This window comes from Cibotium barometz, chromosome 59 (genome assembly GCF_041138505.1).
Source record: "Cibotium barometz isolate CiBa-2024 chromosome 59, ASM4113850v1, whole genome shotgun sequence".
Classification (NCBI taxonomy): Eukaryota; Viridiplantae; Streptophyta; class Polypodiopsida; order Cyatheales; family Cibotiaceae; genus Cibotium; species Cibotium barometz.
The window spans coordinates 29,660,369-29,681,737 of record NC_141104.1 but is presented as its reverse complement, the minus strand read 5'-3'; the positions used below and the strand labels follow the sequence as shown (position 1 = coordinate 29,681,737).

General features: G+C 40.6%; 1 protein-coding gene across 11 annotated transcripts in view; it reads right to left on the bottom strand.

The window, feature by feature from the left end:
• The window catches only part of LOC147605689 (uncharacterized), a 123,965-nt gene extending 112,959 nt beyond the window's left edge, over nucleotides 1-11,006 (bottom strand). For 4 of the 11 annotated variants that reach the window (XM_086793506.1, XM_086793515.1, XM_086793516.1 and 1 more), the window contains exon 1: nucleotides 9,715-11,006. In XM_086793506.1, coding sequence (XP_086649632.1) covers nucleotides 9,715-9,985 — 271 coding nt within the window. In that variant the 5' untranslated portion in view covers nucleotides 9,986-11,006. The remainder of the gene's footprint in view (nucleotides 1-9,714) is intronic. The other 7 variants (XM_086793510.1, XM_086793514.1, XM_086793508.1 and 4 more) reach the window with 4 other exon arrangements.
• Between the last annotated feature and the right edge of the window lie 10,363 nt (nucleotides 11,007-21,369).

Below are 21,369 nucleotides of genomic sequence, written 5' to 3'. Positions count from 1 at the left end.
GATGGCCATCTCCATGGTAGGAGCCAAAGGTACAATGGAATGTCCAAGATTAGTAAAATGACAAAAAGTCCTATCCATGTGCCCAAGGCCCTATTTATAGTGTTTTACCCATGGGCCCATTTACATGTATGCTATAGATTCATGACAAACCATCCCTCCCAAAGATTTTGTCCTCAAAATCATACAAGATATTTACACTTCAAGAGTGGCTGCAATTGGAATCTTTGAGAAATAAAGAGGTTTCCAAAAATGCTCTTGAAGTACATTTGGAAGAAGAAGTCCAAATGTAATGAAGCCCACAAACTCTTTCTCCAATGCAATCATATGAGACTGTTACGGAACCCTTGTTGTCGGTGAAGATCCTTGAAAATACTTCATGAAATCTCCATAAAAATGGATTGCAATTGATGCATAACCTCAACCAAATGAGTCCCACATCTTTGCCTTATATCATGATGATCTTCCAAGTGTGTTGGAGTAGAATGATGGCCCCAAAAATGGATCCAACCAAAGCTGGCCAGAAATTACAGCAATCTGTTCACAGATTACAGCATATGTAGCCCTCATGTAATGCCCATTCTCCACATGCTAAACATGCCACTTGGTCAAGGAATACTTCGATCAAGCAAACCATGTTGTTGTACATACTCCATTGATTGCCAAGTAGCCTCATCCATTGGCAAATGCTTCCATTTAACAAGGAATTCTTCAATATCCCTGTTCCTCAATGCTCTTGTCCTCTTGTCTACAATCCTCTCCGGTTCATATATTATCTCTCCTTCTTCATCCATTGGTGGTAGTTCTTCAAGCTCTTGAGAAAGAGAACCCACAAACCTCTTGAAGTTAGAAACATGGAACACATTATGGATTCTTGTGGAAGGAGGTAAGTCAAGCTTGTAAGCCAATTCACCTACTCTCTTGACTATCAAATATGGTCCATAATACCGATGAGCCAGCTTTGGGTTGGAAGAACCTTTGAGGATATTGTGACGGCTCTTAGGAAGCTTGAGTAACACATAATCACCTTCCTTGAACTCTACTTCACGTCTATGCTCATCCGCATTTGCCTTCATGACTTCTTGAGCCTTCTTCATGTTGTCCTTACATAATTGAAGAAGCTGTCTCATCCTTTCCAACTCATCCTTGGCTAAAGGATTAACAATTTTATCCTCATGAAAGGCAATGGATGACACATGCACTTGATAGCCATAAAGAGCTTCAAAAGGTGACATCCCAATACTCAAATGCTTGCTGGAATTATGGCAAATTCAGCAAGATAGAGCCATTCATCCCATGATGCTTGCATGTCATGACAATAGTGCCTCAAGTACACTTCAAGCCATTTGTTTGTACACTCCGTTTGCCCATCCGTTTGAGGGTGATAGGCTGTAGAGGGAGTGATTTGAGTACCCAAGTTCTGATATAATGTCCTCCAAAAAGTGCCCATAAACTTGGTATCTCGATCACAAACTATATTGAGTGGCTATCCATGTATCTTGAATACATGCTCCATAAATTGCTTGGCAATGTGAGAGGCTCCATATGTAGTCTTGGAAGCAATGAAATGGGCTGATTTGGTGAGTCTATCCACCACCACAAAGACTTGATCCCATCCATGCTTCATCTTTGGTAGACCCGTGATGAAGTCCATAGAAATGTGAGTCCATTTCCCATCCGGAATAGGCAAAGGATGGAGTAAACCACTTGGCAATTAGTGACTATCCTTATTCCTTTGGCATGACACACATTCCAAAACAAACTTCTTTACATCTCTCCACATGCCTTTCCAAAAGAAGCTTTTGCTCACTTTGTCAAATGTCTTAAGTACACCAAGATGACCCGAAAGTGGTAAAGAATGCATCTCGTGAAGCACCTTGGGAATGTAAGATGAGGTAGGAATCAAATGCACCTTATCCTTGTGCCATAAGAGACCATTCCGAAGCTTATAATGAGGAAATTCTTCACCCTCTCCTTGCTGTAATTTTTCGTAAATATGAACAGCATTCTCATTGACAAGATACTTCTCTTGAATCCCTTTGATCCATTCACTATACACTTCCATAATTGATGTCGTAGTGCAAGCCCACATTCTAGACAATGCATCTGCTACTACATTGTTCTTTTCCGGAGTGTAGGATTCCCAGGGGAGAAAAGCCCGACGAAGGGGCCCTGGTCTTTAATACCTAGAGACTTCGGGTTAAATTTATCTTTGGATTACTCTCTTTGGAGCAAATCCAACCGCCTCAACCTAAATCTTTGGAATTGGACCAAGCAAACGATCTATGCTCCCTCATGACTTCAAATACTTGCTTCACATGTGCCAAATGTTCCTCTTTGCTCTTGCTATAGATCAATATGTCGTCGAAGAACACAAGCACAAGAAGGAGGCTTGTTCACAACCCTTGCATTCGGTTCAAGCACAATGGCATGGTCAATCTCCCTCTTGGGTGGCAAACTCTTTGGCACTTGGAAACTGTTATCATAATCCTTGAGAAGAGCTGCCAGTTCTTGGTCTATGTGATGTCCATTACCATCCATCCCTCCTTGAGTGACATGCAACACATAGATCGTGCAAAGAGCCTTGAGTTCCTTCTTGAGCCGCTTTGGATTGATTAAAGAAAGCCCTTTTGGTGCATTTCCAGCCAATACCACTTGCTGTCCATCATGTGAAAAGCTCATAACACCTTGTTGGAGGTTCATGTGGAAATCACTAAGAGAAGCTAACCAATCACATCAATGGGTCCCATGGTTAGTTAGTACGAAAGGTACGATACGGTACGGTACGATAAAATACGGTACTAATTGGTACCTTAAAATTTTTGAGGTACGGTACGATATTAGTACGTTTTTAAAAAAAAAATACTTCCTAAACTTAAAAATTGTAGACAAGAAGTTACAAAATAGTAGAACCATGAACATAACGTCATCATGCCATTAGAGTACAAAATTGCTACAAAAGGATAGGCCAAAAACTCATGGCATGGGCGACCGCCAACATGCGTACATACATGATACTACATACTACAATACATCATCGATGGGCTAGAAGGAGATAGATGCCCAATGCCTAGAGAGCTATAACATATCAAAAGTCTACATCATCACCAACATCTGCATGATCATCAACATGATCACTACTAGAGTGTCCATCAAGAGAGTTCTCTGAAGAGGACTCTTCGAAGGTGGACGAGACACTCTAGGGATCATTCTCGCTAAGTAGGTTGCCATCATCATCAAACAAGGGCTCTCTAGGCAGTGGGGTATCATCATGAGGGGGCAATGGAATATCATCATGAAGGCGGGGATTGAAGCTCGAGGATCCCGGCCTCACATATGTGCGAAGGCCACCCTTTGCCGACGCCGAAGGCGGAGGCCTATGAACTCCAACTGCTCGGCCCCGTCCATGCTGACTCCTCTCATGGAGTATTGATTTGCTTTGGGCTGCGAAGGTGCTCTTCTAGGATCCCCAACATTGGACTCCACATGTTTGAATATAGGTGCATGTTGCCTTTCATTCATTTGAGAAGAACCCGCTTGAAATGAAGTAGGATTTGTCTCCCTCATCATAGAAGGTCTTCGAGCATCCGCCATGAACCCAGAAGAAACATTCTTGGTTGAATGCTCATGTGTCAACTTAGGAGAAGCCTCTTGCATCATTGGTTGTTTGCCTTCCATTCGGCCTTCAAAAGCTGTCTCAAAATGTTGCTTGTCTTCATGTTGACCACCATGACCACTATCATATGGATGTTGACTCATTGGTCGAATGACGTTCTCTTCCAAAGCTTCCATCCTTGTAGCCATAGTGTCAAGTTTATCATTGACCTCCACCTTTGTAGCCATAGAATCCATCTTTGCATTGATTTCCATTAGCATTTGTAGGAGGACATCATTGGAGACAGAATGTGAGGATTGCGGGATATACTTGGAGACACTCCCAACATTCATTTCTTCCTCCACTTCTTTTGAAGCTTGCCCAAAAGTTTCCTCCGGCACATCCAAAATGCCATGCTCCATTGCTTCCTCCCCTTCTACTTCCTCGGAGGCCAATGCATTGCGCCTCGGTCGTCCCTTGGGTTTCGGTGCCATAAAATCCCTGTTTTTGGAAAAATGGCAATAGATTAGGGTAGGGTTATCGGATTAAAGAGATCTATAGCTTGATAGAGAGCTAATGAGATACTCTAAACCCCTATGCAAAGACCCAAAAGATTTGAAGTGTGATACTACTCTTTGTTTTAGGGTTCTCAGGGATATGGACTGAAATAGTATTTTGGCTATATCTTGAGCTAGAAATATCGGAATTCAAAACTTTCTTACTCAAATCAAAGCCCTTGATGAGTTCTACAAGCCTATGTGATTAGATCTATGAGACCATAAACTCCCTGTGACTGAATTAGGGTTTATCAGTCCTAGTAAAACCCTAATTTTCGCCCTAAAGGAATATCGGATTTTGAAGGTTAAGGGCTTGTTGGGTAGGTCTAAGGAAGTACTAAGGGCTTGTGTAATCACCTTTAATTCAATCCTAAAGGATTTTGACTGAATTAGGGTTTTGACAAGTCTACAGAATCTTGCCCAAGTGACTTTCTTGGTGACCAATGGCTTCCCGCTTGCCCAAATTCACTTGTTCAAGCATCCAATACTCCATTGACATCCAAAAGCTCATAGTATGTGCTCACCAATGCCCATAACTCCAACCATGCATAGGATTTTGGAAAAAAATTTGACATAGTCTCCTTTGTATTAGAAGCCAAATCTTAATCTCCCAAGCATCAAATTTCAGCATCAACACTCATTGGCATCTTGCATAAACTGCATAACACCTTGCTCCAATGTTTGCCTCAACCAATAGGCATCAAATCCATGCATAACCCAAGTGGATCACTGCAATACATGTACCAATGTCTTTGATGAAGCGCGTCGAAGCTTGCTAATCTCCTAGCCAAGCTCTTCCCACCCTCGTACCTAGTCCGATTCTAGGCACAAGTTGGGGCCGTGTCTTTCCCACCAAGTACCTAATCCGCCACCGTACCGCTTTCCCATGGCACTCACGGCACGGTGGATTCAAGCCATGCTCCCCTCGGGCCTCTTCTCCAATGTCCGAGGTACCTCACAACATACTAGATGCTAAGAATGGAAAGTTATGAGAACAATTGTGATATGATAGTGTGCTTTGCTTGAATGTAAAAGCAAGGAAGATTACTTACAATCACATGGCATGACTCATGCCCTTTTTACAACTCATTCATTACAACCAAAGAGCATGGACTCATGCTTTTCAATAAAATCCCAAGAATCTTCTCTCCATCCAACAAAACCACTCAACTCCAATCACCACAACAATAGCATGTGAGGGTAAGCAAGATCAATAGCTCAATCCACATTCTCATATGCATGCCCACACTCCATGTGACTCCTCATAGCATTGAGATGGCTATAAGTGGCTCAATGGCATCCAATACCCTTTGCAATGCTCAAAGATATGAGAATATGTGTCATATCAATGCAAAATTGATACCAATAGCTCATTCATGGGTTCCATAACTCTTCCAATGCATAGAATCACATCCATTGCATTCATGTGCATGCATAATACCATTCATTTGATGAAGATTCCCTTCTCTAATGATCAATGGCATCCCAATGGAGAATGGTAAGCCATAGATTCATCATAAGGGCATGAATGCTTGCCTTGATCATCAAACTCTTCAAAAAGGCATCCCACATGTGGCTCAATGGCAAATGAGAGCAAATAGTTTGCTATATACTCCCATTTTTGGCATGTAGACAATACCAATGAGCTAATTAACCATGTAAGAAACCCTAATTTTTGTAATTTAGGGCTTTCCACACATGGAATCCCCAAACTTGCCCTTGATTACAATGGAAGCTTTGATTCATGGAAAATTTTGAATAGCCACTTACCAAAGAGTGTTTAGAACCACCATTGATTGATCTTGTTGAAGGAAATTCCTTGAATGCCTCTATTTTTGAAGATTTTATTCTCTCGTTTTTGGGAGTTCACCATAGCCACGAAATCACCAAGAAACTCTTGCAAATGGACTCCAACTTCTTCTCCACCCTTTGTGCCAAGCTTAGAAGAGCTATTGCCATGCCTCTTGCATTTGGTGAGCATCAACATGGGCCGTAAGGCTGGGCGGCAGTGTGGCGCAGCATGGAACAGCCTACGGCCTAAAATCTCCAAGATAAGGCTCACAAGAGCTCAACTAAGTGTTCCAGCTTCCACAAATGGCATGATAGAAGGGTAAGCTGCAGAGGTAGGCCGGCAACAGCTACAAAAGATCCAGAGTAATGATGTCAAATATGATGTGTGTCTGCTGAATAGGAAACGATGTGTATATATATGGGGTGGGCTGCTCATCGGCCCAGAACTAGGACTGTCGGCCAACAGCAAGAGACAAAAACCAAATAAAGTCACATAAAATCCCCTTTTAGGGCTGGGAAAAATACCATTTTCACACACCCTCTCTCAGGCCAAAAGGGGACCATGAGAGTAGATGAAGGATACTAGGGTCCCACACTGACACGCTGACAGAAGGAATGTATCCCCCTTTGGAAGCGAAGTCTAATAAGTTCAAAGAGGAAGATCATGAAGGCAAAGGTGTAGAGGGTGAGCAATTGTAGATGGGCTGATCGTCTCCCAATGTAAGACCAAGGTTCTCCATTGAGTAAGAAGTCCCATTCCCTTTGTGGTCAAGATCAAAGTAAGGAGAATCAACATCTGGTGAGAAAGGTTGGTCCTCCGGAATCATGGGTAGATGATCCATGTTGTGTGCTCTCGAGGTCTTCAAACCCTTTGCTCACAATAGCTTTGATACCATGTGAGGGCATAAGGACGAAAGGACCAGATGTACAAGAGATCAAAGCAAATCAACACAGCATGAAATGGGTGAATGAGTGTATGTATGATGGTGAATGAAATCATGTACAAGAGGAGACTCTGAGTAGAAGACCGGCGAAGAAGCAAAGACGAGGTCCGAGCTGAAGCACAGTCGGTGACGAAGGCTCACATCGATGCAAGGTGAAGGCACTCTATGAGGTAGTCGGTGTCGAAGGCTCACGGCAGTGGATGCAAAGGCACTCCGAGAAAGTGGTGCAAGCTCTGGTGACAGGGGTGCTGCGGTACCTGAGACGTGCAAGCTCTAGTGATGAGGGTGCTGCAATACCTGTGGTGGTGACGAGGGTGTTGCAATACCTAAGGGGTGGTGAAGAGCAGTGAGGGCTGCCATCCCGAGTGGTGTCGAATGAGCAGAGAGGGCTGCTGTCCCCATGATGTGAGCTGATGAGCAGAGAGGGCTGCTATCCCAACGATGTGATGATGTGAGCTGATGAGCAGAGAGGGCTGCTATCCCAACGATGTGATGATGATGAAGAAGAGAGGGCTGCTGTCCCAATGATGTCGAATGAAGATGAGCAGAGAGGGCTGCTATCCCAAGTCGATGGAGGATGATGGAGCAGAGAGTCGGCTTCTGTCCCAAGTCGATGGTGGAAAACGTTGAAGTGATGGAGCAAAGAGTGGGCTACTGTCCTGAGTGTGCTGAATGAAGAAAAAAAGCAGATGTGATCTGCTATACATACATATACGCGTGTGTGTGTGTGTGTGTGTGTGTGTGTGTGTGTGTGTGTGTGAATCTTTCTTAATAGGAGAACATACATGAAATTAGACCAACCACCCTTGCCAAATCATCTTTTTTTTTCTTGATAGAGACCATGCCAATCAGTTGATAATGATGCTACTCCACACCAAGCTCAAGCCATTGGGAGGTGGTTCACCCAGTGCTGTAGAAGAAAAAAGTTGGAGCTAATGGAGTGCTGTAGGAGAAAAACATTGGAGCTAATGGAGCAGAGAGTGGGCTGCTGTCCCAAGATATGCTGCAATAGAAAAACGCTAATATGATGAAGATCCAGGCTACTGCAGAGGTAGGCCGGCAGCAGCAGCAGAAGATCCAGAGTAATGATGTCGAATATGATATGTGTCCGCCGCCGAATAAGAAACGATGTGTATATATATGGGGTGGGTTGCTAGTCAGCCCAGAACTGGGACTGTCGACCAACAGCAAGAGACAAAAACCAAATGAAATCACATAAAATCCCCTTTTAGGCCTGGGAAAAATACCATTTTCACACACATGGTACCCTATCTCACACGTATGGCTCTTCACTTCAGCGTACACATCACAGGGAACTGACTAATGATTCGGCCCCTACAAGGAAGGAACCGAAGCATTATGTTCCTTGTGCAGATAAAGGCAAGAGGAGAGCCGTCATTAATGAGGAGGATGTGCACCACAGCAAGAGAACCAAAGAGTTCAAGGTAGGAGACAAATCCATAAAATTCGAGAACTACCATGGCGAGTATGACTCCACCAAAGCTTTATTTTTCATCTCTTAGTTGAGATTGCCTTTCATGAGGGAGAGTTCACTGAACGATCAAGCTTAGACATATTGGCATGTATTTGAAAGGGACTTTTGCACATTGGTGGTTGGACGAGAAGCTTTCCGGCAACACCATTGCCACATGGGCTAAATTCAAAAGCAAGTTTTATGCACAATTTTTGCCTCTCAATTTGACGAACAACATATGCAAAAAGATGGATTGGTTTAAGTAGAATGAAGAGGAATTCATCTCTACCTATTTAACAAAGTTTTGGAAGGTATTAGTGGAGATGATTCCCTTCATGAAAATCGATGCATAGGAAAAGAATGGAAAGTTTGAGTCAGGTCCAAATTTGAATGCGTATCCTATAGATAAAAATGTGGATGCCATTCTACACAAGAGACTTGTGAGCAGCCTCGTCTACATGATGACCACATGACCTGACATAAGCCAAGCCTACTGTACTGAATACAATGTACATCAATGTTACACTACATTACCAAGGCTTTACACAGTGTGATTGGACAGGTAGCATTGACTGGATAACTACTATAGGTTATTCCTTTACACTAGGTAATGGCAGCATCCCTTGGGTAAGTACAAAGCAAACCACCATTGCATTATCATATCAAGAATTTTATCCAGATTGGTTGTGATATCCAATGGTGAATTCCATTGACAAGGAACTCTATCGATAATGCACGGACCAAGCACATTGACATAAAATACCACTACACGAATACAAAATGGAGGCTTGAGAGGTTCAATTGATCTATTGTCTTGCACACGACAATCTGGCAGATATCTTCACCAAAATCCTACCCAAAGACAGATTCTGTGCAAACATCTACTGATATAAGAGGAAAACTTGACTCTCAAGAGGGGGAACAGCTGTACCGGTTAAGTTACTCATCATCACAACCACATTCTCCTGGAGAGGAGAATTGTCAGAACAATGCTTCACTCATTGTATTGTCTATACTAGGCTACTATTGTGTATTAGTGCTGCCAGTACATTAGGGTTATAGTAGCAGATGTAGGAGTCATTGAAATTCTGAATTCAGTTAAGTGCTCTAGAGGTCTACGTTATTTGAGGTCACACCTTCATGCTTTGGTTCATTTTATTAATCAGCCTCTCATGTTTATTACCTAGAAGTTTAGTCTCTCTTCTTCCCTCTCCCTCTCCCTCTCTCTTGCATGACGTAGATCTTCTCTTCTAAGAGAATCAATTTCATTACAGTGGAACCAACTCCAAGAGAAAGCTATAAGCTAGGAGTTAACCTTATGCGAGAAACTGACTAAGTTACAGTTGAGAAAATTACCATTGAACGCCTGTTCTTGCATAGACTCTCCTGCAGCAGAAGCTATGGTGGCTTCAGTTGTGCCAAGCTCATCATTGGATGCCTTGCAACTGTAATGAAATGAATCTCTCAAGAATGATGCAGATTGTGCCGTTCCTCTGCGAGTGAGCAACCTCTGCAAATCCTGGGTTCCATTCAACTGTCCAAAGATGGAGGCATTTGCAACTCTGTGTAGCTGCTGCACTGAAGAAGCCGACGCAATTGCCAGCATTGCCAAAGACCTTATTGACATGTGCGAGTGTCCTTTGATTCAATGTTTTCTGTAGATTCTTTTTTCAGCATTCTTTTACAGCATGCGGCAACTTCTTTGTCAGAAGAAGGAAAGGACCACTTTGAGCCTTGTGGCTAGAGAAAACTACTTCAATCTTGGATGTCAAAGAAAACCTTTAATGCAATTGTTTACTGCAAAGCCTGACTCTGAGAAGCGAACAAGCCCTGTTTAAGCGTCATTCAATACAGACAGCAAGGCACACTTGTTGGAGACCTCTAAAATGAAGATTTCTATTAGAAAACAGCAGAAAGAAGCATGGCTAAGTGTCTGCAAGGGAGATGAGATTCGGCCATGGCATGTCCGTGGTAAATAACCAGTTCAAACGCCAACAGGCATCCATTTTCATGGTTTTGAACTTCTTCAGAAGACTCTGAGCACAGAAAGCCTGCACGATTTGACGTTGGAGCTCTCCAAAGAAGGCCGATTCAGGTCAGATATGGCACTATAGTACACAGAGATTTAGCGATCCACATCACTGGCTGTGAAGCTTCAAATAGAATTTTTACCGTTTGAGAGCTGTATGAGAGGAAACGCTCTATGAAGAAGACGACCTCTGAAAGAAAAACCTTCCTGTGAGAACAATTTGAGAGCGAGAACATCCTGATAACGATCTCTGTGAAGAAATGAGCACTGCACGAAAACCTTGTTGATGATGGCCTGGCTGGTGAACAGCTCTGAAAGCACATTGAGAGAAACCTTGCAGATGATGATAAGATGAGCTTCGGCGTTAACGTATAAGAAGAAAACCTTTTGTTGATGAGAGAGACAGAAGACGAGCTACACTGTGCTGTGCTTTTCCGAGGACGGGAAAAAAAACACACACAAAAAGAAGGCTTCTGGCCACAACCGTTTCACAATATTTCGGTAGCCAAATCATCATAACATGTGATTGATTTTTCTCAATTTTAAGTGGCATTTTATAATCTGGCCTTTATCCATTTGATCTCTTGAGACGCAACCTAGGGCTACTACCCCCCACACCGAATAATTTCTCCCTCGTTCTTTAGGATTTAGGGCACGTCACACTTTTGTCTCCACTTGCTTTTTAAAAAACAAGATCCCACGCTTGATTTTTGACTGGGGTTTTGAACATTTTTGGGTATTTTGGACTTGGACTCAAAAAACTTGTACACATATTTCTTAGCCGTTACAAATTACATGTAAATGCTCAAATACTTGCACACTCATCGCTTTTCTGTCAAATTTGACGGGCAAGGGTGCCCATCAAAAGGCAACACTGCCTTTGGCAATGGGAAGAGCTACTAAGTGGATTTATGCACTCTAAAAAATGGGAGACATCTCTTTTTAAAAAAAGGGGAAGATCTCCCTCGTGGATTTACTAACTCCGAAAAAAAACTCTCTTAAAAAAGGGGAATATCTCCCTTGCACATGCTAATAGGCTCCCTATCCATCTCCTCTCCCGTCCTAAATTTAAGGGCAAATACATAAACTGTCTAAGTTATGTGCACTTGAAATCGCGTGTAAAATAAGCCAAAATGTTTGGCTGCTTTTCGTGGCTATTTTCGCTCCTAAAACTTTATTAGAGAGCCATATGGATCTCTTCTTTCAGTGGAAGAGACCATATTGGGTCTTTAGTCTCACAGCACACTAGTATTAAGAAGTGGCTCTGCAACTTTGCAAAAAACTTTAATGCCTATGCAACTCTCTAACAAAATCAAGATTGTGCATTAACGTGAAAATAATTATAACAAATGTTATAGCCTTGATTTGGGAATGCAAAAAAGGACTTCTATCATTGGGTTCAAAAAAATAGCCATTCAATATAATTTTTCCCTTTTGCTACATTTAGAAAGTCCCAACTATAATATGACATTGCCTTTATTTAAAGATATGAGTTTTTTCATAAAATGCTTATAATCTCTTGTTTTTTAATAAAGACAACCCTTGAAATAGTGCTTTTGAGCATCCATCCTCTAATTTGATGATGCTTGGTACCATCTATGCATGTTAGCTTGCACACCAAACTAGGGACATCATGCAAAAAGAACTCTCCATTCCACATGCCTATTTATCGGGCATGTGGGTAGAAGAGTGGTTTCACCAAGTCTCATAAGAGTAAGGTGTTAGTTAAAATAAGGTGTATGTCCCCTTAAGCTCTTACACTTTACATTATGCAAGAAATTTCATAATATGACACATCAAACTTCTTTGTTGAACCAAAGTATGAATGAGATTGCCCAAAAGCAATAATTTGAGGAGAGGGAATGGATGTGATATCTTTAGTAGCTTGCATGTAGGCACAACACTTATTTTTTATGTGTTGGCTTGGTGGGTGTGCTTCCTCATTAGAATACTGTTATAGCCCGTTTCTACCCCTTCAACTCTCTCTTGTTCAAGCAGGAAAGGAAATGGACAACAACCGTCGTGGGGATACTCACCTTCCTTCCAAGCCCAAGATCTCCATGACCTTCAAGCTTCACCTAGCTCCAATCTTACAAGACTCCCTCTTACTGTCAACAAGAGGTTTGCTACACCTCCTTACAGGGGACACACCTCTCTCACTCTCTACTACAGGTAGAATTAGTCCCCTAACAAGCACAACAAGTAGTAGTGCAAAAAAACATACCTTCTAAGGACAAAGCTGCTCTAGATGTGCATAGCATCAATACACCTCCGTCCATTGGTCTGATCCTTCCTCTATGTAGACTCATGCTTCGTCTTTTTGTACTGCATCCACCTCTGCAGAGATAGATGTTTGTATGCTCTCGTATTATCTTGTGAAAGGTGGCATTCAGGCTTTGCAAGGTGATATAGATATGATGGTTACTTAACCATATTTTTTCTCCTGTTCATCATGATGAATGCACCTATAAAATGTGTATCATAAAATGTACAGGGTCTGTGTTCCTCTGACAAATGGAGAATTGTTTGGGAATATGTACATAAGAAACATCCTAATATCATGTTTTCTTAAGAACATAACTAGCATGAATTTCCTAGCAAGATAGGTTTCTTTGGTGGTTATTGTATATACCATGCTAGCTTGAGATCTTTCTCTAGTGTTTGTGTGCTGGTCAAGCAAATTTTACAGCTTGCACTGCACATGTACTAAGAGCAAGCAAACACCTCCTCTCAACTCACTCTCCCTCTCACACACATATACAAGAGCAAGGAGATAACAAGATCTTAACACAAAAGGGGATTATGCATTATGAAAACGATGATAGTAAACATGATTTGTTCTTCTTCGAAACCCCTATTCATTTTGAAGCATATAATTTCTTGTCATAATTCTCCACAACTTCTTTCTTGTGGTTGAGGAGTACCACAATTAACTTCATAAATTTGCATGATGCTATAATGGCTAGATATCCTTCTCCATGTTCTTATCCACAGTATGAGATATTGTCATTGGCTCTCTATGTTGTTAAATCTTACTTACAGGCTCAAACAAAGGGAAGTTATAGCAAACATGAGAATCCTTTTTTTGTTCTACTACAAACTCTACTAGGGTGTGCATTCTTTTCATTGGTATGTACTATCGGTCCAACATAAGTGTTGGCAATACCCAATTACAATCTACCCATATTCCTAGATTGCTGAGAACTCTTTCTCCATTTTGGCTAGATGTTAAATTCCTCTATCTTGGGGTTGTCATCATATGTCTCTATCTTTGTGTAGTGTATCTCCAACAGGTCATGCAATTTTTTTATTTGCTAGCTTTCTACTTCATTGCTACATTTTCCAACAATAAACTCTATAAGAAGATTATCACAGCTGGTGTTTTCTTTTTTCAAGCCCTTCCTCCCTCCATCCCGTTTAACGTAAAAAAAAGTTTGCAACATCCCATACCCTGGACTACCTCGAACTAGTGGTAGCACATTGCACTTTCTCCATTAGTCTCTCCCTCTCTTACTTTATCACACATCGGGTTGGCTCCTCCCATCTTCACCAATGTGCCTTGATCTCCAAAATGAGTACAATTTTACATCTTTGTTTCACCTCATCTAGCATCTAGGGAGGAGTGGGTAGTCCCTAGGTACCTAGTTGTAACCTTTCTGCTGTAAATTCAAGAGGAGGATTCCATGGCTTCTACACCGACTGTCATCTCTTCATCAGCCACCGTAGTAATTCCAGCTCCAATAGCGTATACTTAAGTTGTTGCAGTTAAAAAGCTCGTTAGCTGAATCTCAAGGTAGGGTGAGCGGTGGCCTCTTTTGGTATTTAGTCGCCACCATGACTAGAAGATTCAGCTTCCATTCTTTGTCAAATTGAAATGAACTATTTTAGTATTAATTTAGTGATTTTTTCTATTTAAAGTAAACTAAAAGATCAATCCAAGAATCACATACATGAATCACTAATGCATGCACACACCTTTAAGTATCCATAAATACGTAGATCCAAAGGGAAATATTACTGGCCGCGTCACTTTTTCCATACTCCTCCTTGCTAGCTTAAAAGCTTAAAGCTTTATACCATAAAATCTTTATAATATAAAAGCTTCATCCTAAATGGGACCAACTACCTTGATTAGTTCCTCCCTCTTTCTGGGGAGAAGCAGTGACCACTGCTGTCTACGTCATCAACCGTTCTCCCACAAAGGCGGCTGCTAATATGACACTGGAATAGGTTTTTACACGGCATAAACCTTCAGTTTCACATCTCATGGTTTTCGACTATGATGCCTATGCTCATATCCCTGATTCTTCTAGGTCCAAATTTGATCCCAAATCTAGGGACTGCACATTCGTCGTTGGTTATAGCTTACAGATTATGGGATCCAAAGACAAAGTCCTTTGTGATTTCCCACAATGTTCACTTTGTTGAACCCTCGTCCCATGATTCCCTCGAGCTTACCATAGAGGTTCCTTATCCTCCTACTTCTTCCTCTTCTTCCTTGTTGCTAGCAACACCCCCACCCCCCTCCTTCTTCTTCCTCTTCTTCCTCGTTGGCACCCCTGCCCCCCTCAGCTCCTCCAGCCATATCCCAAGTTTATCTACCCTCAGTTGCACCTACTCCTACTGCATCTGTGCAACGGAGGATTGCCCCCAAGCTTCCATGATGGTGGCTAGAAGCCAATGTTCATGACTCTTATCTCTTAGATATTTGATTTTCATCAGCCTGCTGACTCCTCAACAACACCTTTGACATGGGCATATAGATTACAGCAGCTTCGTCATTCTTGTAACCTCACCTTGATGAGTAAAGTGGTGCAATCATATGAGTCTACTATAGCTAAATAGGCTCTTGCTCTGAGTGGCAAGCAGCCATGGAGATCAAGTTTGATTTCATTGAAAGGAATGGTACATGAGAGCTTGTGGACTGGCCTTTGCATAGGCAGGTCAAGTGGGTCTTTAAAACCAAGTTTAATGCCAATGGTTCTCTAGACAAACATAAAGCTAGATTGGTTGCAAAGGGGTATTTTCTAATTAAGGGTATTGACTATGAGGAAACTTTTGGCCCTACAACCAGATACACCACTATTTGGACAGTTTTTTCTCTCTTCGCTCATCTTCACTAGCTTGACATTTCTTACAGTGTCAGTATTATTATTCAGTTCTGTTCCACCCCTTGACATTCTCATTGGCCGCAGGCTACTCTCATGGTTCTTTGATACTTATATGGTACCCTAGACTATGGACTCTCTTTCAAGGCAGCAGGCTACTCTCATGGTTCTTTGATACTTATATGGTACCCTAGACTATGGACTCTCTTTCAAAGGAGGCATTGAGGTTGTTGAATACTCTGACGCTGATTGGGCTGGTGATCAGGATACCAAGCGGTCCACTTGGATTTTTGGTTCAATTTAGGTTCGAGTCTCATTTCTTTTGGATACTTGTTGTGAGGTGTTATGGTTGATGCAGATGTTGAGTAATCTTGATGTTCTTTCGAATGACTCCATTTGCATTTGTACAGATAGCCAGAGTTCCTTAGCAATTGCACGTACTTCATCTTTTCATGGTAGGACCAAGCACATCGAGGTTCATTTTCACTTTGTTCATGAGTTGGTGGCTTTAACGACATCATATTATCCCTCTTGGTACAACCTAGTCGATCTCTTCACCAAACCTCTTCCTCAAGATACTATTGATCAGCTCCTTACCCGTATGGGAGTCAGACCACACGTGCTAGAGCTGAGAAGAGGAGGTGTTGGAATGATTATCTCCAGCCCCATTTGATCCCTTTTACGCCCCCCTTTTATTTAGCATATTTATCTGATATTTTTGTTATGAGAATGTATTTTAAGCTCTCTTAAAAATATTATTCTATCCTCTTAGATAATTCGGGGATGCTTGGATTATTTATACGTCATGCCAAATTATGTTAATATCATGGTGATGCCATTGTAAATATGAATTATTTTGGTGTATATTGACGTATTTTTGGGGCCTCCAATGTTTGGTACAGTTGGTTTGTATGGAAGGGTAATTCTTGGGTTACTTACGCTTGGCAAATATGTGTGTGGTGATGGTTTGTATACCTATGGAATATTTGTTTACCAATTTATTTTTGGATATTTTATAAGTGAAGAGGATTCAAAAGATTGAGGAAGATGCGCACATTATTATTTCATGGCACACATTTTTTTGGAAACAAGCTTTGTATATGTTTGTGCTAGCTTGTGCACATTTTGATTTAATTTAGAAGCTTAGATTTATCAAGCTACTTGAACATTCAAACTTTAATATTTTTGTAAAGCATTATATGCTTTACCCTAGCCTCAATTTATGGACACTCGATTTTGAGCATAAGAGAGTGCATTGTAAGGAAAAGCACACTTTTTGTATTTTTAGAGGCAATGGCATGTAAATAATCAAAGGTTTGAAGAGTTGCAAGCTTTTATCCAAAGGACAAAGGCCACAAGGTAAAAGAAGCTGGAAAACCACTCTACATAAGCCAAAAGCCACCCTTCTTTATGAAAAATGGTTTTTTCCAATTCTTAATCTCTCCATAATCTGATCTTACGGATGGAATCGGCAAGAGAAGGAGGCATGGGCTCAACTCTCGGATTGCTAAACCAATGGCAGTGTCAGAAACCTATAGTGGGTGTGGCAGTTGTTTGCTCTCAAGTCACTTTTGAGGAAAAAGAGAGTCCTTTTTCACATGCTAATTAATCTTTTAATTAAAGATTAATTAAGCTTGATTTTTAAGCTTTAAAAAAATTAAAGCTTATTTTTTCTCCTCCCTCTATCACAAATCGGGCACGAACGATTTCAGGTAGAATCAGGCATAGGCGAATCTATGTATGTGTGTGTGTGTGTGTGTTTCCACCAAAGCCATGGGAAGAAAAAGTTAAAACCTTTAAGCTTAAAAGCTTAAAGATTAACCTTTAAGGTTTAAATCTTATAACCTTATAAGTTTTTAATTAAAAAAACCTTATAATTTACATAAGCTTTTTTTTCTTCTTCATCAAATTTAAGCTTTCAACGAGATTCTTAATGCTCTACAAATTCAAAGTGGCTTAAAATCTTGATGAAGTCAACTAAAAACTTTAGAATCTTGACCATGCTCGGAACTCATTCGGAATTGGAGTAAAGGACGGTGCTAAGAGATCAACCTTTTGATAAATTTCAAACCCAAATTCAACATGGTTCAAGGTGTATCAAGAGCTAACTTTTTTGTCTTTATTTTATTCATCCGTATTATAAATTTATATTTTTATTTGCAATGGCCAATTGACCCGCACAACCCACTATACAAGAGCAAACTGTCGCACTTCAAGAGAAAATAGTAAATAAACGTGATTCTAGGCATGAGAGCGTCGTATTAAGCACTCTAAGCGTAAATGTGTTTTTTTTAATTCTGTGATGAAGAGGAAAGTGATCATGTTAGGTGCACTGTTAAGGCTAAAATGAGTGCTTAGAGTTCTCAAAAAGACTCATGGATTAGCCGAAAGGCATTCACTTTTCAGAACTATGATGGAAAGAAAGATGCTCGAGTGCTTATTTTATGGCTTAGTCAGCTGGATCATTATTTTTCAGGTGAATTTTCTTTGAAAAAGGAAAATTAATATGTGCTTACAATCATTTGAAAGTGCTGCTTTATGGTGGAATGCTTTAATAGGGCAAGCATCGACCTAAAACATGGAAGGAATTCCATGTAGTAGGTTAATGGAAGTTTATGGAAGGAATTTCATAAGATTTAAAAATGCATTTTCTTCCTTCGCAATACAAGGCTAAAGATCGTCTCAATGATGGGATACTTTACACCAAGTGGAGAAAGAGAATGTCCAAGCTTACATCAATAAATTTTGGGATAATCTGTAGGTTCAAGTGATCGAGAAGGTCAAAGAATGAGAGCAAATAGGAAAATTTATATTCGGTCTCAAGCCTACTAATAGGGCAGATGTTAATATGTTTCATTCTCATAATCTCAATTCTGCTATAGATCTTGCTCTCAATTTTGAATGCAAAACTTTTACTTCTAGAGATTCTAGAATATAGGAAATTTCTTATGTAAAGTCTTCTAAACCATCTTTTCCTTTGAGAAATTTTGATAAATCCAGGATGTATAAGGGTAAAGATGTAGCCAAAGGAGATATTCAAAAAGATAATAATAATAAACCCTCAAATGGCAAGCTGAAGAATCATGTTGTCAAGTGTTACAAATGTCACAAGGAGGGGCACATTGCACTAGAATGCCCAGAGGAGAAAAACAACTCCACACTTGTGGCTCGTATCAACATAGTTAAAGATGATGATGAGACCATTCGCTCAAGTAAGAGGGTGTACAATGGTATGATCTCTCACACAAAGAGGTGTAACAATAGACACTCTATCCAAATGCACACAAAGTGATAACCACACACAACAAATTCAGAATTGACCTTTGCCAAATAGATGCATTTGAGTACACATAAGTTTTGATAATTTAAGGGATTGTGCGAGGTGGTAGTAGTGGGGTAGGGTCCTTTCCTTTTTAATTTTATGAGAATATTTGGATGCTCTGAGTTGTGCCTTGGTTGGAATGTGAATGAACCTAGGCATGATGTACTCTCTTCACTCGGAAGGATATGATGTGCTCTTTACATACTGAGATCATGTTACAAAATGAGATTGTCTCTAGGCAATGAATGCATTTTCCACTTAGGATGATAAATGAGGCATTAATGTGGTACTCACAAAGATTGTGTTTGAATGATTTAAGCCTTAGACCTTGGAAGACAATACAACCAAGATAAATTTAAAAAACTTTCCCTCCTAAAATGGAGGAGGAAAGTTGGTAGCGGGCGGCAGTCGCGCTGATTTTGTGGTGTGGGACAGCCCGTAGATGCGCAAGAGAAAACTGTAATAGAAGTCTTTGATTGCCCAAGGATTAGAGACTAATTTGTTCTGTAGAGGATACAGCATACCCCGTCGATAGAAAACACTTCAATATGCTCACACAGGCGACGATTGTGCTCAGATTTTTTGCTGCGCCAGATCGGCATAGTCAGAACCAGAGAACCCTTTTGCAATTGCGCTGGTTATGCTGGAGATTTGAGCTGAAAAATACTTTTTTTCTCTGCTCAACACAGGCTTGAACCCTCTGTCAGTTTCCTGGTTCTAGGCAACCGGTTACAAGAGCTTTCTTTAAATGTTCAGTTTCTCTCGAGTTCCCCTGTGCTAGGCTACAAAATGCCTACCAAAATTATTGGAGGAGATGCCCACAAAAATGCAAAAGAAGCCTCCAAATAGCGTGTATTTTTACACTGTTTTCACTCAAGAAAACCAGTAAATGATACCTTCAATGTTGTTGTGCTAACATCCAATGTTGTAATCCATTGGATTTGATCTTCAAACAGCACTTCAATTGTTGATGATGACCTTGAAGGAGTCCCCAACTTTAGCTTGCTTGGTTGCTCCTTCTAGCTCCAATGCTTCTCTCACAAAAAGGTTGTCACAAAGTTTTCTCTCCTCTCACTCTCTGGTACTCAAATGAGAGAATGATTCAAAGCTCTTCCCTCTCTCAATACCATGTATGCCACTCACACAAGTATGGGGGGAATGCCTATGCACCACATAAGGATGTTCACAAAGATAATAGTATTCACTAAGATGATAATAGTGCTCACTCCAATGGATGTAGCTATATCCACTAGGAGTATGATTGGAGCTTTATGAATGCTTCAAATGCCACTCAATGAAGCAAGGGAATCAGCTCAATCTTGCAACTAATGCAATAAGAAAATCCCTCACAAATTGTAAGAAAAAATGATGAAAAAATCAAATATGAAAGAACACACTTTCTCACATAGAGAAAGCTCCCAAGAAGGGAGGCTTTGATACCATGTTATAAAATAGGAGATGAGAATGCAATGCTAATGATGGTTAATCACTTAGATTATGAAGCATAAACAAACTCACCCACATACATAAACAATATTATTGTGAAAGTGAATAGATGCACTTAGCATATGATGGACTAACCGGTAAACATCATGAATAGAAATGATAAACAACTAGGTGCAATGTGCATGTATACAACAAAACATTAATTAACACTCATGATCAACACTAGGATCACTCAGCACTTGAACTTCAAAAATTCAAGTAATGTATGCAAAAATTCAAGCAATGTATGCCAAATAGTATACATAACCCATGAGCCATATCCACAAGCTGCCACTTAAAGATGATCTCCTGTTGTAGCACTCCACACCTTACATCCTAACACTAGAATACATAATCATCATTTTACAAACACTTTCAAAGTCTGACTAGCGCACCCAGTAATTGAATAGAGTGTGGATGTGTGCAATTGCTTATTAACATCCAGACTACAATGAATGACCCAAGCTATCATGGCGCAAACAAGAGTAGGGGCTTGTACATATTATAAATGCATGGGCATTGCCTATTGTCTTTGGACAGCAAAAGTACTACATACAGGGTTCACAGTATGGATTTATCCCGTGTAGGCATATTACAGATAACATTTGCAATGCTTATGTGGGTATGGAGTATGCTAAATATACAGATCAGGATGTTCTTCTCTTGCAAATAGACATAGCTAAACCGTTTGACACAATGCAATGGGATTTCATTACAGGAATAATGAAGTGTCTGGGTTTTGGTTCAAGTATGGTAGAAGTGACTTATTGGTTATATGCTAGCAGTACAACTAGGTGTATAATTGGTAAAGGTCTATTGTCACATTTGACATTAGGAAGATTTGTGAGACAAGGATGTCCGCTTAGTGCTATGCTCTATGCCATCGCAACTCATCCTTTGCTTTTGTATACGGATGCTCTTACTCAAAGTGGGAAGTTGCAAGGATTGACTCTACCCTAAGGCAAAACTTTGATCGCTCATGCCTATGCAGATGACTCTTTCGTCTTCCCAAAGAATGATCAGAACAATCTAAGAGTTTTGATGGATGCTCTCCAACTATATAGTTT